Genomic DNA, 24,485 nt, shown 5'->3' with positions numbered 1-24,485 from the left:
CTGTGCCAAGAATGCTGACTTCCCACCTGGTCTCAGGCCCCGTGTGGGCCCCCCTCAGGAGGGAGTGAGGCAGGGACCCTGAGTGGGGGGCGGAGGGAACAACATGCCCAAAGCACCGCCCTAGAGCAACTGCTGCCGCCTGGCCTTCCCATTCCCAGGCCTGAGCCTCCTTCAACCCAAATCAGGTCAGCCCTCTGTCCCCGAGTTGGAACTCCTGCCTTGGCACCTGACCACACAGGCTCATGAGTTCTCTAAGGGCTGCACCTGGGAGCACTGTCTCCCCACTCCACCCCTTATCCAGGCTGAAAGCACCTCAAGTCTCGGGTGCTGCTCTCCAGGGCCCCAGTGCTCCGCCCTGTACAAGCTGTAGGAGGACTTGGTAAGTGGTGAATGGATTTAACTCTCCATGGCTGCCCTTGCTAAAAAACCCATGGAGCCCTCAAGGCCAGGCTGTAGGCCTCTGCCCTCCTCACCCCTGCTCCCTGTGCCTTACTATGCAAGTAAGAGGAGAGGTCCTCCACGCTGAAGCTGGACCATGAGTTGCCTGGGATCCCTGGTGGCCCAGGGGGACCTGGGGGCCCAATGATGCCTCTGTATTCAGATCCTGGGACACCAAGGAAAAGCAAGGGAGTCAGTCAAGGGCTGGGCCAAGGGGCTCTGCCTTCCATCCCAAATTACTTGGACAGATGTCTCCTGCTCAGCCTTACCTTGGAGTAAGGAGAGGAGCTCCTCATAGGATGTTCCCGGCAAGCCAGGGGGGCCAGGGGGCCCCGGAAGCCCAATGCTGACTCCAGTACCTGAGGAACAAAACCCCAAGTTGTGATGGATTCAGAGAGGCAAAGACAGATGAAAAACTCCGTCAGGGTCAAGGAGCCAGATAGAAGCAACATGAACAGAGTGGGGCTGATAAAGGGAAAGGGGCAGCTGGAAGGGACAGGCAGAAGGAGGAACGCAGAGCTACACTCTGTAATGACACCGAAGAGGCGGTCCCCAGGTCCTGGGAAGAGTGCAAGTCAAAAGGCCCAATCCTTCCTCCTGCTACTACGTGGATGGGGGTATGTGTGTGTGTATGGAGGTGTGTGGACAGAGGAGTGTGTCTGGAGAGGTGGGCATGTGAGCTGTGCGCACACTTCACGCAGGATGGTGCCCAAGACACTCATTTGGCTTCCCTTGCCAGGCTCCCTGACCTGCTCTGGCCACAGGTTTGAATAGCTCTGAATGCTGCTCACACCCTCTGGGTTTGGTGCGGCCTGGCAGGAGAGGGTCAGGGGGCCATATCAGGGAAGTCCAGCCCCCATGTCCTCACCTCAGGCCCTCCTGACCACCTTTGCCTGCAGAGAACAGATACTCACTCGACATGTAGCTGAGAATGCGATTGCTCAGCTCTGCGTAGTCCAAAGACTGGAGGGACCAATCTCCACTGGCGCCTGGTGGCCCCGGGGGACCCCGAGGGCCTGTCAGGTACTGACGTAGATATTGAATCACATCCTCCCCTGAAAGGAGATGTGTTACGGTGGACCCAGCTGGGGCTGCCACAGCCAGGTCTGCTGAGTGACACGTGTGAGCTCTGGTTCTGAGGCCCACGGGGAAATCAGAAAACTCCCACGTTAGCTGAAGGGGCACCTGCCTGGTTGCCTGGCACTGGGGACGGGGAGGTTTGCTGCCCTCTTTCCAGTCGGCTGCTGACTTGCCAGTGTTTGGGAGCAGTGAGGGAGTGGCCCCTAGTCCTGAAGAAATGACTCCCCTTTGTAGCCCTCACAAGGCTCAGACAGGGACAAAATGTGCCTGAGAAAGGTGGTCAAGAGACAGCAAAGGGATCCCACCCTCGAGCCCGCCACAGGCAACTCACGCCGCAGTGCAGCCAGGATGTCTTCAGAAGAGATGGAGGCAGATGAGCCAATGCTGTACCCCGAAGCTGTGGGGAAGGAAATGTGGGGTTACCTATGTATCTGTACTAAAGCAACACCCCCATTACGCCAGAATCACAAAGACCTGGTTGACTGGCCATTTCCATTTGCGGGAGGTAAACCAATGCAGGCAGTAGGAGGCTGTTTTGAAAGCATGGAAAAGTCAAAGGTTTTTGTTTTTGTTTGGTAAGAAATGCAGTTTGTTTTCAAGACTATGCTTTGGCCTAACTCCTACGAGACCCCGCCGACGTGAAGGGTCCCTTTCACATACTTAGGACACAACTGTCAACCACGAGAAGGCTCCCTAACCATGGCCGTGCACTGTTGCCTCATCTGAACAAACCTTTTTTGAAGCTCCCGGTGGCCTGATCACCGTGAGTTTAGATTTGAACATTATGTTCCGAAGGGCAAAGCCAATAGCAGATGAAGAGACGAGGCTCCAGGAACAAAAGTGGACACTGCGGGGAAGGGTCATTTCAGGGGTGAGAGAGGCTTACTCCGTAAGTAGCTCACGACGATGTTTGCCAGCTCTGAGTAGTCGAAAGTCTCACCCGCCATGGTGATGACAGGCCCAGGGGGACCAGGTGGGCCCGGGGGACCCTGAACTCCAGATAGAGAAGACCTGACACTGTCACCTGCCAACAAAGAAATAAAGTCAACCCTGTCCCCAAGTAGGCATGTTCCCCCGAGGAGGTAAGCTGAAGCACTTGAGGAAGTGCCTGGCCCATCCCACACGGCCCGAGGCAGGGCCAGCAGGGAGCCCAGATGCCCTGTTACAGAAGGAGAACCGGGCAGGGGCTGGTGCTGGGGCCGCAGGGGCTCGAGGGCTGGGGCTCAACAAGACTTACCAGCCACCCATGTGACACAGCCCTGGTGCCCACTCACGATGGAGAGCACGGGGCTGGGGTCAGGGAGTGCACACGCGTGAATGTGGGTGCAGCTGTGTACGCACGTGGACAAGCGCGGGGCTGGGCCAGCCTCCACTGGGGCGAGGCCGAGGCCGTGCGTGTGGGCAGCGAGGAGCAGCAGATGCTCGTGGACCTGCCGCCCCAGCTCCAGGCAGGGAAGAGCTGGGCCGGGCCATACAGACTGCCGCCCCCCAACACACCCCCCCCTGGCTCCGACCCCGGCACTCACTCTGCATGTACTCAGAGATGTAGTGCTGAATCTCCAGGCCGGAGCTGCTGATGGAGCCCGGGGGTCCAGGGGGCCCAGGGGGGCCTGGGGGGCCTGGCAGGAACATGGTGCTGGACGATGATCCCCCTGGAAGAAAGCAAGCCTTCTGAGCGGGTTGCTCCACCCGAGGTCAGACAAAGGGCCCAGGGGCACTGCTCCCATGGTCTGGGGAAGGACGGTCTTTCTCAGTAGGAGAAAAAAGGCAGTGGCAAAGAGAGTCCCCCCAAAAGAAGAAAGGAGTGCCTGCAGCAGCCACTGTCTGCCAGGGGCACAGAGCTGGGAGCTGGAAGCTCTCCAGGCCAAAGCCTCATTCCTTTGGACACGTGCTCACTGCCCCCCAGTCTCCCTCCTCTCTGAACACACCCAGCTCCCCGGGCCTGCTGCCTCCATCTTTTGTCATTGGCATTGTTAGTCATCTTTATTGTACAGGGGTGCAGAGGTCCTTCCCTCCTGCCCCCACTAACTTGTAACCTCCTTAAGGCAGCTCCTAGCATGTGGGGATAGTATCTAATCCACACTGAATCATGGATGGATGGATGGATGGATGGATGGATGAATGAAAGAAGCAATGTCCTCATGATCAGCCTTGCTTGAAGAGGAGAACTTTGGTCACCTTTGGTTCTTACCTTGAGAGAGACCGCCAGGAATGCCAGGAGACCCTGGGACTCCGGGATCACCTGGAATCCAAAAGGAGAAGCCCTGTTTGCACTACCTCCTCCAGGAAACCTTCCCTTGTTGAGCCAACCACACTTATCAGTGTGTGGCTCAACGGCGGACCCAGGTCTTAGTGTGTTTCTGCAGTGATATCACAAGTTCCCTTTGGGAAGACTGTGTATCCCCATCCCTTCCTCCCTCCAGCCTCTCCTTTCTTCAGCTTCTTTGTCCTCCTGAGGCTTTGGCACCAATAAGCTCATTCTGCTCACTATTCAGGCTCTGGGAGCCTGAGGAACACAAAGGGGGGGACAGTCAGCTGTGCTCTCCTCCCTGTCCCCAGGTCCCAGCCCAAGTCACCACCTCCCCTCCCGAGGCTCCAGTGGTTCATGATACTGGGGTTGTGCTGCCCTCTGGGCAGCACCAAGAGCTCCCACACACGCACGCACATACACACGTACATTCTCAACCATTCAGATCTACTTTTGCTCAAGGCTCTTGCCGCCCCAACCCTCACCCCCACCCCAGGTTTTGTTTGATGCCAGCTCTGCTGTACCTGGCGGGTCTGAGGAAAGGAGGCAGAGTTGTGAGATGTATGAACCAGATATTATGACTCCAAGGGACCCATGGGGAAGAGATGGGGCTCCAGGGCTGGAGCAGACGTAGCTGGGGGCCCCTCGTGCCTCTCCTTCCCCCGGGCCAGTGCAGAGGTGGGAATTCTCTGGAGCTTCTGACCATCTTCTGAGCCCCCCACCCCCTGCTCCAAGGTGCTGAGCTCTAATGGGATATGGCAGGAGAATGAAGGAATGCCCCAGCTCATCCAGACTCTCCCATCTGCCGGCTGGGTAGGCGGGGCACGTACAGTCTCCTGCGCTCCCTAAGACAGTTCTCACCTTGGTCTCCTTTGGGGCCTCGGGGGCCAGGTGGGCCTGGAGGGCCAGGGTAGAAGTTCTCTGCAGAGGAAAGAAATAGTTCTGAATGTGGACGCTGTGTTTGTGAGGGAGCAGCACCTAAGTCAGTGTACTTTATCAGACCTAGGCTCCCCAAGGACAGGAGTCAGCTTTTCCCAGTCAGTCCAGATCTCTGCAAGGGCAGAACTGGCTCTCTCCCTCAGGCTAGGGGCTCTCAAAGTGGCTAGGTTGGCATCAATTACTCTCTCTACATGTAGCAGGTGGCACGGAGTTTATGCAAACACCCCCAGTGGGAAGTCCAGAGGAAGCATGGTGAGTAGGTCAGGAAGACCAAATGCCTGTGATCATGGAATGCGCTGGGGCTGGGGCTGGGGCTGAAGAGGAGATGACTCCACATTATCTGAGTTGGTCAGGAAAGATCCTGGCGGGCCTGGTGGACCTGGCAGGCCTTCCCCTAGATAAGAGAACCCCTAAGCCTTAGTAATGCCAAGAGGAGGGCTGCGAACACTCTGCTCAGGAGAAGTGTAAGGAAGGTCTTTCCCAAGAGCCAGCCCCAAGGCAGCCTGGGCTCTGAGCCCCATTATCTCGCTCCTCCCACCAGGAAGCTCATCTCACCTGCGGAGCCGTGGGGTCTTGAAGGGCCTGGGATGGAAGGTCCTGCAGAAGAGAGTGAGGAAGAGGCACGGCTGAACTCAGGGCCGATTCTGCCCCTGAGAGCAGGGTCTTGGCTTCCTCACTAAGTGCCTTCAGTCCCCTGTCCCCCAAGATTCCCGAGATGCTCACCTGGTGGCCCAGGTGGTCCTGGGGGGCCTGGGGGACCTCGTAAATCAATACCCTCTGGAGAAAGAAGAAACAGAAATGAGCAAAAGCTGACATGGGACTGCTCTCCGCCCGCTTCATTCCTCACCAGAATCATCAGTGCCAGGCACCCAGGCTATCGCAGCCCACACATCAGGCCCTGGGTCATGACACACGACCCTCCAGCACCCCATCTGCTCAGGGCGCCCTTGCTCAGAGGCAGTCGAACCCCCTGACGGCTAATCTGGGTGTATCGAGTGAGGGACAAGAACATGGCTTCAGTGTCAGATAGTCTGAGTTCAAATCCTCACTCCACCACTTGTAGCTGGTGACTGTGGGCAAGTTTTCGACCTCTTTTGGCCACAGCTTCTTCCTCTGAAAACCAGAGGCATATGGCCTATGTCACAGGGGCCTTGTGGAGACTCCTGAGGTGCCACGGCACGATGCTGGGCACACTGCAACTGCTGGACCAGGGCTGGTGGTTGTCTTTGCCCTTCAGGTGTCCAGATGAGCAGACGTCCAGGCGGAGGCCCAGCAGCGTCCCCACCTGGGCTCTTTAAAGGACTTTGGGAACAGGAAGACCTAGGAGTCCGTGCTCCCAGGCCAGGCCTGTGGCTGAGGAGCACGGACCCTTGTCATTGCTCCCAGTGAGTGGGGGATGCAGCGCTCCTGCCAGCGACACTCAGTGTCTAGCTCCCTCCGCCCCACATGCCCCTGGTCCTCCCGAGAACCTCTTACAGCTGCTCTAGCCTGTGATTCACCCCGACACCGCTCACAAAAACCCCGCTGTTCCTTCTGGCTACCACTGCATTCCAGAGGAACCGTCATCCTCACCCCCATCTGGGGGTCCCGATGAGTCACTGGTACAGCTGCCACGGCCCCTCCCACTGCCCCCCCACGCCGCCTGCCCCGGAGAACATGGAGACACTCACGGGCAGAGAGGAGCTCGGGGATGGAGCTGCTGCTGCTAAGGAACGATTCACCAGCAAGTCCTCGTTCCCCTCGTGGGCCTGAGTGGGGACACAGAGTTAGGGTGTGCAGTGCCCACAGAAACGAGGCAGTGCTTTCCCTCTGGAGGTGCCTGGGCAGGGTGGCCAGAGAGCTGGCTTCCAACTTCCCTGTCAGCTGAGCCACAGCCCAGGGGGAACTGGATCAGCTTTTCCTAAGCCTGACTGTTTTTTGGTATCTGGATAAATCTCTGGACAGTGGCACGATTATCAGGGTCTGGTCACAAGAGGTCTGAGACTTGTGAAAATAGCTGAGCTTCACATTGTCCAGGGGGCCACAGAGCTTCAATCTCCTGTCCAAAGGCCCCCTACCTTCTCAGAAACACGGAAGGGGGTGAGAGGAGGTGTCTTCTCTTGTAGCTGAGGCCTTGCAAGACCCTTGGTGAAGAATTGTGTCACCCCTCACCTCCCTTCCCCAAATGCATGTCTCTTGCTTCCCGTAAAGACCAGGGCCCAAGTCCAGTCTGGGAAGGAAGCCCTCCTGACAGCCCACAGTTGTGTTCTTTCAGCGCGTGACATACCTTGCTGTCCTGGCAGACCAGCTGGGCCGACAGGGCCTGGAAATGGGGTTGGGGAAGAATAGACTTTGTCACACCTCTAGGGTCACAGTTCTAGGAAGAACTGAAGAAAGGCAGGTCCTGGGTATACCTGTAGCTTTTCTACAAGGCATGGGACAGTGGCCCCAAAAGGTTAGCTTGCTTATTGGAGAACAATAAGCAATTTGAGACCACACCTATGGTCCATCCGCGTGAGAATTCCTCTGCCAGGCCCCTGGGACGAGCAGGACTGCCCTGCCACTGTCCTTCAACAGTGAAGGACTTTTAAATGCCCACATGTCCCCTCTCTCACTGGAGCTTATCAGGAGGGCAGACTTGTCCATATTTGCATTGATCATGATAAATCATTTTTTTTCATTTACACACACACATTTAAAAATAATTAAAAAGTAGATAGAGTTGGAATACTATTCGGCAGTAAGAAAAGATGATATAGGAACATTTGTGACAACATGGATGGATCTTGAGAGAGTAATGCTGAGCGAAACAAGTCAGACAGAAAAAGCAGAGAAGCATGTGATTTCACTGATATGTGGTATATAAACCAAAAACAACAAAAGAACAAGACAAACAAATGAGAAACAGAAACTCATAGACACAGACAATAGTTTAGTGGTTGCCAGAGGGTAAGGGGGGTGGGGGTTGGGGGGGGAGATGAGGGTAAGGGGGATCGAATATATGGTGATGGAAGGAGAACTGACTCTGGGTGATGAACACACAATGGGATTTATAGATGATGTAATACAGAATTGTACACATGAAATCTGTAATTTTACTAACAATTGTCACCCCAATAAATTTAATAAAATAAAATTAAAAAAAAAAAAAGTAGATAGAGTTGACCCTTGAACAATGTGGGGGTTAAGGATGCTGACTCTCCCCACCCCCACACAGTTGAAAATTTGCATACAACCTTTGACTCCCTCAAAACTTAACTGCTAGTGGCCTACTATCGACTGGAAACCTTACCAATAACATCAACAGTTGATTTATTTTGTGCTATATGTATTATATGCTGTATTCTTATAGTAAAGTAAGCTAGAGAAAAGAAAATGTTAAGAAAATCGTAAGGTTCGTTTGTGAGTGTTTTCAAGTTGTCACAAACCTCCACAATTTTTTCTAATATATTGATTGAAAAAAGTCTGCATGTAAATGAACCTGCATAATTCAAACCCATGTTGCTTAAGGGGGAATTATATAACAAAATAACAAGCATTTTGGAAAAATAGAAAAAAAGCATTACCCATAATTCTTTAACTTGTAGGCATTTTGTTTTATTTCCTTCCAGCATTTTTTTTGCATCTTGTAAAAACATCATTGCAACCAAAGTGCACATTATCAAACATTCTGTTCTTTTAAATACCACCGTTATCTCCTAACAACTTTAAGTCTTCATATTTTGTAGTGATTTCATTATTGTTGAACAATTTGGGGATATGTTCTGCAAATAGATTCCTAGGACTTTCGTTGCCCTTAATGCATTTATTAAATTGTTTTCCAAGAGGAAACAATGTGAGGACCAAGTGCTCTGACAGATCAAACACTGGCTCTGGAGGCAGAAGGACATGGCCAAATCCTGACTCTGCTGCTTCTCAGCTGAGAGACCCTGGACAAGTCATTTACCAGCTCAAGCCTCCAATGGTGCCGTGGGGGCTGCTGAAGCAGGGCCTGGGCAGTGCTTGGGATACTTGCTGGTGTGTGATGAGGAATCGCTAGGCTGTCTGGGAGGGAGCTTTCTTAGCACCCCCTTACTCTCCTTTCCCAGGTCCTGCTGATTTGGGGCAAAGCAAGAAAATGGACTGACCTGGGGCACCTGGAGGTCCTGGGGGTCCCATGGCTCCAGGAGGTCCCGGGGGGCCTGGGACAGTGAGAGTCGATGATCCCTCTGAAAACAGAAGGCACATGGAACACTGAGCCCCCATCTTCTGGGTCTGAGGTGCTGGGACGCAGGCCAGGCTGTGAGTCAGGCCAGGCCAGCGCCTCTTATTCTCGTTACCTCTGAACTCGCCCCACCACCTCACTGCTGAACCGAAGAGCCCAGCGCTGCATCCTGCCCAAAGCACCGTGCAGACTGGTGCCTCTTGGAAGGTGTTTGGGCAGAGCCTGGGCACATGCCTGGTACATGAGAATACACAGCACAAGACATGCCTACCTGCAGTCACGATCCTGCCTGGAGCTCCCGGTTCACCTGAGAGAGGAGGAAAAGGAGAGCGGTTGTTCCCAGGATCAATTAGTGGCCCAATAAATAATTTCCCAGGCCTCTGATTACACTTGAGACCCACTCCTGGGCCTGCAACCTGCAGGCTAACGGCATTTTAATGAACTAAGGGGAATGTGCAGGATGCATTAAGCGCCAGGCTCAGCACCGCAGACCCTGGAGGCCAGAGCATCAATCTTCTTGACCCACATTAGCTTTTGGAAGATGCAGGACTCCGCAAAGGGACTTCATTGGTAATGTGAGAGGGTTTTCCTTTCAGAGAGGCCGGATTGAGGCTGACTTAAGAGTCATCCCCATTCCACATTCTCTCCTGTCCTTCAGTAGGCATCTCAGGCTCTTCCTGGGAATGGCCGTGGGTGGGAAAAGTACTGGAGGTCAAAGGATAGAGGTGTGAGCCTTCCAGGGAGAGCCTGGTTCCAGGGTGCCCCTCTGGATGTGAGTTCCCTGGGACAGTAGTCGGAGCTGTGCAGTTACAAGGGGGTTCTGTGGCATGTAAGCTGGGAACTCCCAAGTGACCTAATGGTTAACAGATCTCTTTTCTGCCTGTGTCTTAGAGGGTCCCACATGTACACAGGAAATTTTCAAGAAGGGGATGCCAGATTCATCCTTTCCCACACCAGATGCCATCTTAGTGAGGCATCTCTTGGGACTGGACATCCACAGATTCTGAGATACCGAGTGAAGAAGAAGATGGAAATGTCCTCCAATGGGGACTTTCAGGGCCTCTTGTCATTTCCCATGGCCTGTGAGCAATTCAGTCACTGCACATGAGGATGACACGGATTTCCCTCAGGGGAGGTGGAGGGTGGTCACTGCTTGCCACCTGCCAGCCCCCAGGGGTCATTTTACCAGCATTAGGTAAAATGTCCACCTTTCGTGCACATTGTCTGGGGAGGGTCGGAAGTTCCCAGTGAACAGGAAGTGCAGGCCTCCAGAAGGACAGGGTGGAACCCCCAAACCTATGTGTGTCTTACTAAAGGTACCTGCAACCCATGAACAGATCTGTGAACCCAGATATCCGTCTGGGATGTGTGAACTCAGTTGTTATTTTGAATTACATTTGTCCTAAAAGAATTCCTTGGCCCAACCAGTCGTTGGAAATAGTTTCTAGAAAATAGTTATTTTATTCCTTGGGTCCCCAAGGTGACAATGACTGCTCATGACAGCTCCATAGGGTGTCAGGGTTCAGGGATGTAAGGTCAGGGACAGAAGGAGGAAGAGCACTGTCCCCGAGCACCATTTATCCCTGGACTAGCTCGGGGTTGGGGCCTACTGATGCAGAACCAGACAACGGCACAGGAGTAGAACAGGACCAAAGTGTCACCCTGTGTATAGGAGTCAGCACGTTGGCCCCAGTCACACCCTAGGGATGATTTCCCGTCTTAGCAGCATCATAGATGCCCCTCCCTGCCTGCACTAAAGCCCCCCCCCCCTGTGAATGATAAGCCCTAAGGGGCGAGTCACACTACAGGGGCCAATTCCAAGCAGGGGGATAGAGCACTAGGGGGGCATATAGAGGCAAGCTGGGGGATGGACTGGCGTGTGGGGTGGGGGCAGCACCCTTCCAGATCCTTCTCTACACGGCCTGGAGATGTCAGGTGCCACAGTGAGGCTCACGACTGTGGGGGAGCTGGGGCCTGAGCTTTCGGGGCTTTAGTTGATGAGAACAAGTCTCCGGCCTCCCTGCCTCACTGCCTTCCACTGAAGCCACTAGATGCCACTGTTGATCCAGGCTCTGGCCAGGGAGGGGCTTCCCTCCGGCCAGCAACAACCCCCCCCCCCCCACCCGCCCCCCGCAAAAATGACTAGTGAAAAGAAAGACCGTCTTAATTTGGTCTTAATTTGGAAAGTCACTTACCTTTAGGCCCTGGTCGGCCGGGGGTGCCAGGAAGTCCTGATGTGATTGAAAAGGAGTCAGTGAGGATGATTACGGCCCAGCAATCCCAGGCCCCCTGGTAGTAACTAGGCTTCCTCGCTCAGCAAGCCACAGTCGCGGATGGAAACCTGGACGCCTACCTGGCCTTGCCCTCTGCTCTGGCCCAGGTGACCCCTGAGGGCTGGGGACTGAGGCTCTTGCTCTGAGCCCTTTTCCTTTTCTGGGAAATGGGCTGACAGCTGGGCTTGAGGGAGGCAGTGGCTTTGGGGAAACCCAGTCCCTCTGGGATATGAACCCCCAGCAGCGTGCTAAGCAGCCACTGTCCCCTCTTCTCCCCTGCAGCACAGGAAGCAGGGTGGCTTCCTAGATCTGATGCCACACCCCTCCTTGCTTTTGTCTGAACTCCACCTGGCAGCAGGTGAAGGATGTCCCCATGCGCTCAACTTTTGGGGGGACCTGCTGCTTGATTTCATTTTACATCTTTGCTTTATTTCCTTGAGGAGTTGGGGCTGGGTGTGGTGACAGTTTCCCAAATCCAAATGGGTACACATGGGTCCCACTATGAGACAGACTTTGACACTGCAGCTGGCCCAGAAAAACTGGGCTCTGCTGCAGGTGGTGAGCTCCCACTCCCCACTGGGGCGGGGCCTCTGCGGGGCCAATGGAATTCCTGGGCCTGGAGCCTCCTTTCAGGGGTTCCTGCACCAAAGGGGAACAGGGCACAGGCAGACAGAATTGGCACAGGATCAACTTCACTTCTACCAGGATGGCTTTCTGCGTTGTTCTGTGCATATTTTTCCTTCCTAAGGTGTTTCTCAAGACTCACAGTAAAAGGACCTGAACCCATTTTGTTGGGAGAGTGAGGGGAGGAGAAGAGGAAACTCTAAGGCGACTGTGGGAGATGTATTTGCTGAAGCCTGGAAGGGAATGGGAGGCTTGAAAGGTGCTGTTTGGAGGTGGGAGAGACCCAGTGACTCACCCTGAGGTCCTTGGGGTCCAGTGAGACCTACAGAAAATAAAACACATGAGGGAGGAATTGAAAGGATGCCCACAATGGCTTCTCTTCTCAGACCCGTGGGGATTGATAAGGGTCCACGTACAGCCCGCCTGAGGGGAGGGGATCGAAGCGGAAGGGCTCAGCGGACCGAGGTACTGCGGTGGCCTTAAACTCTGCAGTTTTTAAGAGACCCTTTGCCCCTTCCTAGAACCCCTTGCTTTCTGCTGTTACTGTGTCTCTTCCCAGGTGCCAGACTTGGTGACTCAGGTGTCAGGACACACAGCCACTACATACGGCACAAGCCAGCAGTTGTGGCAGTTTCCTGCTGGGCTGCCACACACACACACACACACACACACACACACAGCAGGGCCAGTCCCCCCTTCCCTCTCTGTCACCTGGCTTTCCTGGGTCTCCTGAAGGTCCTGGTGAGCCTCGGGTCCCAGGCATCCCTGTGAGACCTTGTTCACCTAGAGAGAGCGGGACCAATGTGCAAATGTTTTCCTTCCTGAAAAGCTGACCGGGCCAGCACGTCTGAGTCGTTGGTTCCTTGGGGCTTTACTGAGTAACTTGCAGGCAGGTGGGAAGGAGAAGGCTATTAAGGCCTGGACTTTGCACGTTTCTCCATGACACATACCCTCTGGTGTTACAATTAGGGGAGGTGGGCAGGGCAGGGGAGGCAGTGAGAGTGAGGAGAGCCGAACAGTGACCAACCTCGTGGGCCTTGGTGTCCATCCGGGCCAGCAGGTCCTAAGGAAGCGGAACCACAGTACATCAGTCTCTGGGACTCCCTCCCTCTACTGCCCAACAGCCTCACATCAAGTTGTCTCCCAGGAAGGGAGACTGTGGGCCTTCCCCGTAGCCGTCAAACATGGAAAAAGCCGGTCTCTGTCACATCCTCTGGATACAGCTTTCTCCCTGCCCTCTTCTTCTGAACCAGTAATTGTCTACTTTCCTGTTAAGAACTGTTCAATGACTCCCCATTGCTTCTCCAGTGTCCTTCACAGGACCTGGCACACACCAGATGCTCAATAAATGCCCGCCTCATTTACTCAAGGTCCTCCAAGTTCCAAAGGACATTACGGGTTCCAAAGGACCCCAACACTTTTCTGTCCTCCCCAGGGTCCCGAGTGGCTTAGAGGCAGGAAGAGGCCAAGCGCCCCCCACCCCAGTAGTGAGGAACCCACAGAGACGGTTGCTGCTCTTTGAGCCCCAAGAGGGATGTGAGGCCCAGAAATGGCCTATCAATGGTGCCTCTACCAGGGGGTGAGTGGATCAGAGAACAGGAGAGGTGGTTCTAGAAGGATCCCAAATCTAGAGCCATGATGATGACTGGAAGGGGGCAGACCCACTGCATTCCCTTTGGGACACTCACCCATTGCTCCTTTAGCTCCAGGCTCGCCCGCAGCACCAGGCAGACCTTTTGAGCCTGGCTCGCCTGCAAAGGAAACGCGCTAGCTGGTTGGAGGCTTGCAAGCTCCGCACCCGTGACAGTGGCAGAATGCCACACCCTCCCTGCCCACCCCAACCCTGCCACCTCCCCAAGCAGATGAGCTTGGGGTACCAACCAGAGGCTGCTTAGACTCTATGGTCACGGCTGCCTGGGCAGCAGGCAGGGACTGGCCCAAGCCATGCCTGGTCTAAAGGGGGTGTGTATGAGTCTTATTCCTTGGCAACAGAGAGCTGCCCCTTGTAACCAAAGTATCATTACTATTAATTTCCTTTTTAATCATGCCAGTTAGTAACAGATAAGTGGATGAGGGGGGTACAAGTAGTGCAAACTTTCTGCTATTTTGGGAAGGGCTTCATTTTCTCAGCTGAATTCCCCAAAAGAATCAGAGACCATCATAACCTCCCTTTTCTACCCTAAGCATTTACTGTCTGGACGATTCAGCTTGAATATGGCCTATACTCCGTTCAGTGCTTTATGTTATCTTGTCTTGTGTTTTTTCTAGATTGCAAGTTCCCCGAAGGTTTTTAGACCGAGATTCTCATATTTTCTGTATTTATTTTCTCACCTCCCGTGCCCAATGGATTTACAAAAAGTCTTTAGTGAATCAAAGTGGATTCCCATGTAGGACTGACCTGTGAGGCCTCGGGGTCCTTTCTCACCCTGGTCACCTAAAACAAACATGGGTGGGGGTGGGGCAGGAAGCAGCAGTCAAGAGCAAGGAAAACATTCTCACCCAGTAAGAGGGGCCCCTGACGCCCGGCCCCCAGCAGCAGACTTGTACTCATTGTACCTGGAAGCTACTGTCAGCAGACTGTGGGTGAGACCTTGGCATTCATAAAGCCGAAGGTGCGCGGTTTATCTCCCGCAGGGTCAGAGCCCACCCACAAAGTGACCCCAGCCCATGCTGTCAGACAATGGATGCTGCAGGCACAGGGAGGGCCAGACAGGAAGATCTCCCAGCTGCATTCTCACTTCCTGACCACCCAACCATAGTCTGTGACCTTGGGGCTTTTTGTCTCCTCTCTGTGCCTCGGTTGCCATATCTGAGAGGTTGCATTAGAATGAGCTCCCAGATCCCTCTTAGCCCAGGGATCCAGGAACCACAGTCATCCACATTCTTGGAAGCTGGGGTTCCGGTCACATTAGGTTCCTGGGAGTCAGGCAGACTGGTGATGTCTGAGCAGGTGCAATATACCTTTGGGTCCTGGTGGTCCCATAAGTCCTTTGTCACCTGAAAAGTTAATGGACACTTGGTGTAAAGAGTGTTGGTGAAGAAGACCAAGAAGGACAGCATCTGTGTGTGGAAACAGGTCCCGCTCACCCCATTGTCCTGACCTCCCCTTCTGCTCATGCACCTGTCAGCCTGCACAGGCTATTGCTCATGTCCATCAGGCCCTCCCTGTCCCCTCAGACCTTCTTCTTGAGTGACTGGCATCTAGAGGGTGACATCCCATTTCCTCCCGGCCCCTCCCTCCAGCTTACCTTTGATACCAGGGAGTCCTACTTCACCTCGGAGCCCTTGCAGACCTACAGGACCCGCAAACAGAGGCCCATGCAGGTGAGTGCCCCGGCTTCGGAAGGGATGTATATGCACATGGGCACACACGTGCACACACACCTGCACACACGTGCACACACATATACCCTGGAGTAAAAGCCAAGGCTGCTCTCTGTCCTCCCCATGTCCCCTTCCATTATCCTGGTCCAGGTTTTTTCCCCTGTGAGTGCCAGGCCCTGGGCTTCAGGACACCTCATGGGACCCTGGCAGAGACACTGGCCCTCATTATAATGTAGGCTGTAGCTTGAGATTCCCAAGGCCGCAGGACAAGCTCTGGCCTGTAGGGATGACGCAGAGGGAGGCACTTGCTCAGAGGAGGGCAGGATGGGATCTGCCTACTGCTGCAGGGCTGTGGGCCTCAAGCCAGGTCAGAATGGCTGTCACAGGACCCACCGGTATCTGACCTTAGTCACAAGAGATACAGTGTGGACATGAGTTTCGTAGCTCCAGGGGGCTCTCTGTATAATTGCTTCTTTTGTTTTAAAATGTTTGTTTTTCCTTTTAGCATTCTTCTTTTTTTTTTTTTTGCTCCAGAATCTATTTAAAAGCACACACACGAAAGATAAGAAAAAGCACACTCACCTGGAGGACCCTGTGGGCCAGGAGAACCGCTGGCACCTGAGAAGGACAACAAAAGACACTTATCGGAAGGGTGGAAGGGTCAGGCCCAGGCCCAGGACATCTGACCCCACGGTGAAGGTCAGGTGGAGAGGTGGGGGCTCCCTTCCTGGTGAGGGCTGTGTGTATGGGTGTCGTCCCCACAGTGGGGGTTCCTGCCAGGACCTGAAAGCCAATGGGTCCAAGATGACCCAAGTGCAGTGCAAAGTCCTCCTCCAGAGGGAAGCTGTAGCTGGTGGCATCAAGAGACCCCTGCTCCTTCCGGCTCAGAGTAAAACATCTGGGCTCAGGCAGGGAAAGGGAGGAGACGTGACCCGATGAGCATCAAACAGAGAAGGCCCCATTTTCCCAGGTTGTTCAGACATGTTGCTTTTAAATGTGTGCATCTGGGCCCCAGTCAGGTGAGGAAATTGTCTGACTTCTGATTTCCTGATTCATTCACCCACTTGGGACCACAAAATGGGGCCATTGAAGACAGATGGAAATGTGGCCCCAAATACACCATGGAGCAAGAACTCCAGCCCCAACCCTGACCCATGGGGACTCCTTTGTGAGGGGCCTCTCTCTGGGCCCATCACCCCTGCACAGGCCTGGAACAGGGGCTTAGGGCTGTCTGGGATGCCAGCGCCTGGACCTCTGTGATCCATCCTGGATGGCGCACACTTGGGTACCATCCTGGACACCGGACTTACCTTTGGGCCCCACAGAACCCGGGACACCAGGTGGACCCGGCTCACCAACAGGCCCTGGGGAGAAATGAAAGATACTCTGAGAGATTCCCCCCAGTTTGGTTGCCCGCCCAGCCTGCAGATACCATTTGTGGGGGATGGTTCCCACCCTGCCAGTGGCCTTGAGCCATTTGGTGCCTCCCTGAGGCCACAAATCAGCAAAACACCTTCGGTTTCTAGGCCCAGAACCTTCATACTCCATGAAGTCTGGCACCTGCAGATGCTCAATAAACATTTGTTGCCTTCTTGAGCAATATTTTTAAGAGAAAGGGAAGCTAAAAATAAATATTCAAGATCTGTTGGCATTGAGAGGATTTCTGGGGTCTGTGCTTGGTTGCTCCTGATAAAAACAGACTCATGGTTAAGAATCTAATTGCAAAATCTTCCCAGGCCGCTCCAGGTCTGTGCCTCCTGCCCTGACTAGTTCTAGACAGGAGAGGCTTGAGGGCCTAAACCCCACTTCAGTTTCCGTCAGGCCCTGCCCTGCCATGAGCATTCCCCTCAGCTCTGACTCCTCCCCTGGCTCTGGAAGCCCCTTTCCCTGTGACCACTGTTCCCATGCATCCTGAGCCCAGCAGGGTTCTGGCCCCGAGGCCTGGACTTGCAGTCTGGCCTATGCCTTTCATTAGACCACTGTCTCCACAAGGCCAGACACTGGCTCCAGGTGCCCAGTGATGCTAGTGAAAGAAGTAAGCATGGATGCCACTAACTTGTCTGGTGAAGGAACTGCCTCTTACCTCTGTCCCCTTTCTCTCCAGACCCAGGTGGCCCTGGTTCACCACGAGGTCCCATAGGACCTTCACGCCCTCTCTGGCCCATGGGCCCCTCGATGCCAGGCTCTCCTAAAAACAGAAATGACCATATCAGAAAGGACCCTAAGCCACAGCCAAGGGCTCCACAGGCAGCATCTTGCTGGCAGGACGCTAGCCTGGAGCCTCTACACTGGTCCCCCTGTACCTCCCCTCACCCTCCATAGCCCCAGCTCAGCCCAGAAGCCAGAGCAAACCTTTGAAGATGCAAGAGGATCATGTCTCACCCTGCCCCAAACCTGCAAAGTGGCTTCTCACCTCACAGGGAGGCAAAGCCGACGTCCTTACAGGGGCCTCCAAGGCCCCATACGGTCAGCCTCACTCACCAGCCCTTCCTCTGGACTCTCCTCCCTCCTGGGCTCCAGCCAAGGCCTCTAGCACCTCTTCCTCTTCCTCCTCACTGCTCCTTGACCAGTGGGCACACTCTTGCCCTGGGCCTGTGGCTGCTCCATCTGCCTGGAGTGTTTCCCCAAGATCTCCTCATGCCCGGCTACCTTACCCCCTTCAAGTCTTTGCTCAAATGGCACCTTTTCAGTGAGGCCTCCCCTGATGGCCCCAGGACTCCCAGTGTCCCACCAGGCTCTGTCTTTTGCATTTCCAAACCACCTCCTACCCTGCTGTGTACTTCACTTATTTATCATGGGTATTGTCCTTCTTCCCTACCCAAATGTAAGCAGGGCTTTCTCGGTTTTGTTCACTGATGTCTCCCCAGCACCTAAAACAGGGCCTGGCACACAGCAGGCACTTAATAAATGTTTACTGAAAGAAGGAAGGAAGGAAGGAAGGAAGGAAGGAAGGAAGGAAGGAAGGAAGGAAGGAAGGAAGGAAGGAAGGAAGGAAGGAAGGAAGGAAGGAAGGAAGGAAGGAAGGAAGGAAGGAAGGAAGGAAGGAAAGAAGGAAGGAAAGAAGGAAGGAAAGAAACGAATGGAAAAAGCAGTTCTTACCCACATTGCCTTTTTGTCCCTTTGGTCCTTCTGGACCTGGTTTGCCCAAGACCCCAGGGATACCTGTGGACACACAAGAATACCTCAGCCCTATTTTCCTTCCAGAACCTGGGAGCCAGGACCGGGAAGCCCTCAATACCAGCCCTACCATCAAAGGTTACACACCTGGAGTCCCAGGGAACCCTCGGTCTCCTGTGGGAACAGAGATAAGACAGAGAAGTCAGCCAGAGGAGTTGGGCAATTCCCTAAAGGTGCACTGGTGGGATTCAGGTAGGATTGCCAAATGTAGCAAATGAAAATACAGGGTGCGCAGTTAAGTGTGAATTGCAGATAAACATTGAATAAATGTTTAGTATAAGTATATTCCATATACTATTTGGGACATATTTATAATGCAAAATTATTTGTTGCTTATGTGTAATTCACATTTAACTGGGCAGCCTGTATTTTCTGAGAAATCTTTCAATTCCCTATAGCACATAAGTGTGTGCCACAAGAGTGTCCCCCAACTAACACTGTGGGGCACTTCTCCTGTGATTGTGTCTGCCTGCCTGCCCCCCGAAAGCAGGTGGTGTTGCTCCTACTGGATCTCCCCCCACAGGAGCTCAGTTGCCGACTGCTCGGTGTTATTTCCCTGACTCCCTCGGCTAAGACCCCTGAGAACAGGCTGCTCACCTGGAATGGTGGTTCCCGACCTGATTCCTCAGATAAAAACCTGGGGGGAGGGCAGCCCAGCCCCAGAGTGTGTGATTCAGGAGCATCTGATTCCTGGCAAGGCCCAGGAATCGACATTTCTCGAAATCTCTGGGGAGTGGGGGTGCGTTGTGTAGTAGCAGGCCCTCAGGTTGCCCCTTGGAGCTGGAGGAGATGCAGGCCCTTGACGTGGGCCGTCTCAGGGTCCTTGTTCTGGGGTCCCTGGAGCCCTGAGAAGGGGCCAAGGATGGTTCTGCCCCAGAGATATAGAGCCCTGCTGTCATGAAGCCACCTGCTCCCCCAAAAGCCCAAGTGTCTGCAGGTAGCTCTGCGATTCACGGGTCCCACCACAAAGGGGAGATGGCCAGGGAAAGTGTGAGATGGGTCCTCTGACACTTGCCGATTGCTTTAAACTGTCAACCCTCACTAATACTTAAGGTAAAAATGCCCATGTTGCTATTACCTTTAGGGCCTTGACTTCCCATGTCACCTAAAATCAGAAAGATGAGAAAATTGTGAATGTGGTGAGAGCCCAAGGGCTCTTCTCTCTGAGTATTTTTTTATTCTTCTTCTTTTTTCTTTTAATTTATTGGGGTGACAATTGTTAGTAAAATTACAGTTTTCAGGTGTACAATTCTGTATTACATCATCTATAAATCTCATTGTGTGTTCACCACCCAGAGTCAGTTCTCCTTCCATATATTTGATCTCCCTTACCCTCATCTCCCACACCCCTCCCCTCTCTGAGTATTTTAATACACTTTGTAAGCGGGCATTTTCCCGCCAAATCGCGTCGTAACGCGGGGCTTTTTTGACATTTTCTCGCCAAAATTAGACTTTCCGTAAAATATTCATATCTTTCGATCTATTTGATATTTTTCTATGAAACTTTCAGTGTTGCAGTTTAAAAAGAGGTCTCTATTTATTTACTTTGCAAAATTTTTGCCGGTTCCAACTAGAAGCGATATGACGAGTTTACTCGTTTCCCACAAACAATGTGTTAAAACCAGCTAACAGTAGGTGAACTGCGTTTCAAGGTGAGTTGGGTGTGGGGTCTGTGTCACTTCAGCATGTCACTGGGCCTCTCTTAGAGGATGCCTTAGGTCCCTTCTGCCTTAGAGGATGCCTTAGATATTCTGACTGTAAAGGCAATTCTCAGCCCTCCCAACAAATACCATAAGACCTTCAATTTGGAAAAAAAGTTTTCCAATCCACCCAGAAAACCAGCTTTAAGCGCAGGAAATGAGAACAGGGAAAGGACTAAATCCACTGCAATACCTTTGGGTCCAGGGTTTCCTCGCAGATTGCCTACAAGAGAAAGTAAACCCTGAGTTAGTCGCATTTCTTCTGGTGACACACACGGGAAAGGGATCGCTGTGCTATTACAATGGGAAGAAACCTAGGCTAGGACTACCAATCAGATTCTAAAATGGGCAATTCTCTCCAGGTCTCAGTTTTCCCAGCAGTCAAATGGGCTCACAATACTGGTCCTTCCTTCCGCCCAGGACTATAGAGAGGATAGAGTGCAGAGGGAGCATGAGAGTCCAGTGAGCGTGAGTGGGCACCACTGCACACAGAGGCCAAGGGGCAGGGAGTGGAAGGGGCCGGCCCTTTGCCCTGCGATGTGCTCACCATTTTCTTGCTCTGTCATCAGCTTGTTCCTCACGAACAGCCAGAGTGCCTCCTGACTGTGGCCGTCCAGCCCGGATGTGCCCGAGCCTCCGCCCCCCCCAGGTGCCAGCCCCTGCAGTCGCTCCTGGTTGCTCCTCTTCGCCATCTCCTCCTCATACTGCGACACCCCACTCCTGATTCGCTCCAGCTCATCCACGCGTGCTTTCAGCTTCCGCACCTCCTCCGCTGAAACGGCAGACAGGCAGCGTGAGCCAGGGACAGAGCCAGGGCCTTTGCAGCACACACTCACTGCCCCCCCTCTCCCCACCAGGGAGCCTCAAATGGAGGCGATGGGCTCTATGGCGGTTCTTCATGCCACTGGGGGACATTTTGCTGGAATACTTATGCGGAGACAATCTGCTGTGGATGCCAGCAGGATTATAATCGCTTCTGAAAATTGTCACTGAGCCTTAAAGAAACCAGGCCTGGGGGTCAGTCTTCTGACATGGTGACAGTGCTGGTCCTTACTGTCCCTGGGAGCTGGTGTGAGCGCCAGCAAAGGCTACGAGAAGGGATGGCCTGACCACTATGGGCGGCCAGGTGCTTAGAGCAGCTGCTGCGGAGCCCCCGGCCCAGGAGCTGCATTAGAATCCCAGCTCTGCCACTCGGTGACCTTGCGACCTTGACCAGGTGCCTCCTGGAGCCTGTTTCCTCATCAGCAGTAACAAGGGGTCTGTACTGATGCTGTCCCACCCCTTAGCCCCAACACTTGGGACACTGGGCGATTCCTGCCCTTTGAATGGACAGCGGGGCCTGCTTTCCTGCCACTGCTGCCACGTACCCAGAGCAATGAGGCCGAAGAGCAGCCCCAGGAGCAGCAGCCAGGTGAGCAGCAGGCCCAGCAGCCATTTCCACCAGCTGCAGCAGGAGCCGCAGGGGCACCAGGCTGGTGCTGCCCCCCACGGGCCCCCGCCAACGCCGCCGCCAACGCCACCACCGCCACCTTTAAAGCCACCGCTGCCATTATGTTGGTCGTAGCCGTGGATGTCTGTGAAAGAGAGAGTGAGGGTAAGGTGAACACAGATGGCTCTTACTCTCTTCCCTCCAAATTTCCTGGCTTTTGGTGACTTCCTGTGGGCCTGAGTGAACACGAGTGGGGCTTTCAGGCTCCTGCGCAGCTCCGTGAGGGGTGAGGCTGGCGCCTGGAGCCACTACAGGGCCGTGGCTGCTGAGGAGCAGAAGTCTGACAATCGTGGGCTTGAGCTGTGTGAGCCTAAGAAGGTTGCTTAACCTCTGTTTCCTTTTCTTTATGAAATGCGATTAAAAGATTACCTACTGCATAGGACAGTTGAATGAAATGAGATCAGTAAGGCATGCAAAGTAATTAGCAGAGGATGTAGCACATATCTCTAGGTTTAAAAATCTTGATTGTGAACTTTGATCTGCCACAACCTCCTGTATTTTACTAGGCCCAAACCTAAGGCGTTCCCATCTGCACATCTCAGTATTCACAGCTCTTTCTTTGTAATCTCCAAGTGCCTAGAACTTTACTCAGCACTTAAGAGATGCCCAGTAAACTTTTTTTGTAAAAAGGGTTTTTAGTATCTAAAATGGGGTGATAACCCTTGATCTGTCTCTCTCACAGGGCTAGAGGAGGAAGGGAGGAAAGTGTAACAAGCTGGAGCTGTGTGTGGTCTTAGTGTCCCCCTGAAGCCCGTGCATGTATGGGGTGTGGGGAGATAACAGTAGCCCTGCCGTGGTGCCCCTGCCATGCTGGGAGACCCTGGACCTAAGGGCAGATAAAGGGTCATTCCCTGACCTAAGCTGCTTCTGCAGCCCGGCCACCCCCCCACCCTGCTCCCTTCAAGCCTTCCAGGACACTCTTTAGAGCTGGGTAGCTTGGGTGTGCACTGGCCCAGGCTGGGGCAGTATCTGTGCCATTCACCATAACCAGCCCCGAGGGCTCCTGTCACCTACCTGCTGAGGTGGCCTTGCCCTTTGTGGACACAGTCTTCACCTGTCCTGAAAGATAAACACCGAGAATACAGGTTTGACTTGAGCTTTTAAATGCGAGGAGCCCAAGGCACAGCCTGTGCCTAGGTGCTGGGTTGGGCGTGAGGTAGACACACACGCCCCAGCCCCAGGCACCGGGAAGAACAGCGAGTGCAGGATTATCCACTCAGTCCTCATTGATCTGATACTTGCAACAGTTACATCTACGCAGACATGGTTTAGCAAACACTTAGTGGTGGAAAAAAAGCAGCGTCATAACCCTCTTGTGACCTGAAACCTTTAACGCCCAAGACATTTGCAGAAGCTCACGCAAGGGGGGACCTTTGCTTTCAAACAATAAATGTGCTTGTGAGAATTGCCTCTCGACCTCTTGGTTAAAGGGACTTTGCACACAGGTTCCTAATCTGGGTTGGAGGGAACCAGCAGGCAAGGGTGGGCTTGGCGCAGGGCAGTGCAGGAGTCCCTGATGCTCTCTGACCACTGAGTGTTTGTGGGCATGTGTGGAATTTTCTGGGGAAATTGTTTATAGCTTTCATCAGATTCGGAAAGGGTCGTTTGGCTCCACATCCCCACCTCCACCCGTAAAATGTAAGGAACCACTAACGGAGAAGACTTAGGGCCAGGTCTTGTCAGGATTGTAATTGATTTCCTTTGCATTTATCTAAAAATGTTCTATGATGTAACTTTTCCCTTCCTTTACTGATATCCCTAAAAATCAGTGATTTGGAGAAATTGTACAAGACGCAGAGCAGTGAAGAAACGTGCTTACCCAGGGGAAAAAAAATCAGGTATTTAAGAAGAAAGATAATAAAGCTAGCAAGTGCTTTGCAAATGATTTTTCTATTAGTTCTGAAAATTAAGGGAAGATGAGAAAAAAATGCCACTGTGGACCTTAGACGTGTCGTGGTCTAAGGCTTTTGCTTCAATAATGTGGACGCATGAATCAACTGGGGAGCTTGTTAAAATGTAGCCTCTGACTCAGCAGTCTGGCCTAGGGCCTGGGAGTCTGCATTTCTGATGTGTTCCCATGTGTTGCCACTGCTGCTGGTCCAGGGACCACACTTTGAGTAGTGAGGTCTCAGAAGACAAATAAATAAATGAAATGCGGGTTGGCTGAAGGCCAGGTGGACAGAGATCAGATTTGGTCTTACCATTGGCCTCTGATGTTAGGCTGGTGTCAGCAGTGTAAGCAGCTTGCTTTTCCTTTTTTAGGGTGTCCTCTGAAAAAGAAGCTGTGCACACAACCCATGATAATCTGGGATATTCGCTCCCTATTCCCCAACCCCACCCCACATCCTCTCCTTCCTGGGGAGGAATCAGCTGCCTGGTAGGAAGAGGATCCAGCTTTCCCAGCGCTAATCCCCCAATCGATGCTTGCGGTGGGAGTCTTCATGTTGTTGCCCAAAGAACCCTCTGGGAGCTCTTTCCCAGAGTTTTCCTGGCTCGTCTGCACTCAAGGCAGACCTGGGACACCCTATTCAGGCAGGCATTTTTTTTATTTGAATGGGATGATTATGTTTTCATTATTAAAACCTCTCAAACCACCTTGCTAGGACCTTTGGTCTCCTATACTGTCTGCCTTTCTCCGGAAACCGCAGTCGTGTGGGCTTGTGCGTACTTGCAGTGATGCTGGCAGGGGAGGCAGTAAAGACCTTCCCGCTGTCCTTGGTCATGATCAACAGCTCCATCTCCTTCTTGGCAGGCGCGCTGTCTTTCTCCAAGATCAGGAACTTACAGTCTCTATGCAAGAGGTCGTCATTCTGGACACTTGTGGTGCAGGCTGGACAGGAAAGAAACGGGTGGGGAGGAGGGACAAGGTGCCGAGACAGGGAGAGGGAAGAAAGGAGCAGAAGAGGGAGGAGCAGGAAGAGCAGGGAGGAAAAGAGAGGTCAGCGGGTGTGTCCAAGGGTGTCCTGCTCTCACCCACAGGAGCTACTAAGAAGCATCTCGGGGACCAAAG

At 53.3% G+C, this 24,485-nt stretch overlaps 1 protein-coding gene across 3 annotated transcripts in view; it reads right to left on the bottom strand.

Moving 5' to 3' along the window:
- The window catches only part of COL17A1 (collagen type XVII alpha 1 chain), an 81,762-nt gene that overhangs the window by 3,344 nt on the left and 53,933 nt on the right, over positions 1-24,485 (bottom strand). For all 3 annotated transcript variants that reach the window (XM_019725069.2, XM_074339092.1, XM_019725070.2), the window contains 34 exons: positions 24,144-24,305; positions 23,677-23,757; positions 22,490-22,534; positions 21,354-21,560; positions 20,534-20,758; positions 20,180-20,209; positions 19,365-19,391; positions 18,374-18,400; positions 18,209-18,271; positions 17,193-17,297; positions 16,420-16,473; positions 15,692-15,727; positions 15,034-15,078; positions 14,747-14,782; positions 14,184-14,219; positions 13,474-13,536; positions 12,813-12,848; positions 12,497-12,568; positions 12,081-12,107; positions 11,084-11,119; positions 9,160-9,195; positions 8,812-8,892; positions 6,972-7,007; positions 6,376-6,453; positions 5,429-5,482; positions 5,261-5,302; positions 4,628-4,687; positions 3,710-3,760; positions 3,045-3,170; positions 2,405-2,542; positions 1,850-1,915; positions 1,353-1,493; positions 708-797; positions 494-604 (listed from right to left, as the gene is read on the bottom strand). In XM_019725069.2, coding sequence (XP_019580628.2) covers positions 494-604; positions 708-797; positions 1,353-1,493; positions 1,850-1,915; positions 2,405-2,542; positions 3,045-3,170; positions 3,710-3,760; positions 4,628-4,687; positions 5,261-5,302; positions 5,429-5,482; positions 6,376-6,453; positions 6,972-7,007; positions 8,812-8,892; positions 9,160-9,195; positions 11,084-11,119; positions 12,081-12,107; positions 12,497-12,568; positions 12,813-12,848; positions 13,474-13,536; positions 14,184-14,219; positions 14,747-14,782; positions 15,034-15,078; positions 15,692-15,727; positions 16,420-16,473; positions 17,193-17,297; positions 18,209-18,271; positions 18,374-18,400; positions 19,365-19,391; positions 20,180-20,209; positions 20,534-20,758; positions 21,354-21,560; positions 22,490-22,534; positions 23,677-23,757; positions 24,144-24,305 — 2,523 coding nt within the window. The remainder of the gene's footprint in view (positions 1-493; positions 605-707; positions 798-1,352; positions 1,494-1,849; positions 1,916-2,404; positions 2,543-3,044; positions 3,171-3,709; positions 3,761-4,627; positions 4,688-5,260; positions 5,303-5,428; positions 5,483-6,375; positions 6,454-6,971; positions 7,008-8,811; positions 8,893-9,159; positions 9,196-11,083; positions 11,120-12,080; positions 12,108-12,496; positions 12,569-12,812; positions 12,849-13,473; positions 13,537-14,183; positions 14,220-14,746; positions 14,783-15,033; positions 15,079-15,691; positions 15,728-16,419; positions 16,474-17,192; positions 17,298-18,208; positions 18,272-18,373; positions 18,401-19,364; positions 19,392-20,179; positions 20,210-20,533; positions 20,759-21,353; positions 21,561-22,489; positions 22,535-23,676; positions 23,758-24,143; positions 24,306-24,485) is intronic.

Source organism: Rhinolophus sinicus, linkage group LG07 (assembly GCF_036562045.2).
Source record: "Rhinolophus sinicus isolate RSC01 linkage group LG07, ASM3656204v1, whole genome shotgun sequence".
In the NCBI taxonomy this organism is placed as follows: Eukaryota; Metazoa; Chordata; class Mammalia; order Chiroptera; family Rhinolophidae; genus Rhinolophus; species Rhinolophus sinicus.
The sequence above is the reverse complement of the archived record's forward strand: the minus strand, read 5'-3'. Positions and strand labels throughout refer to the sequence as shown.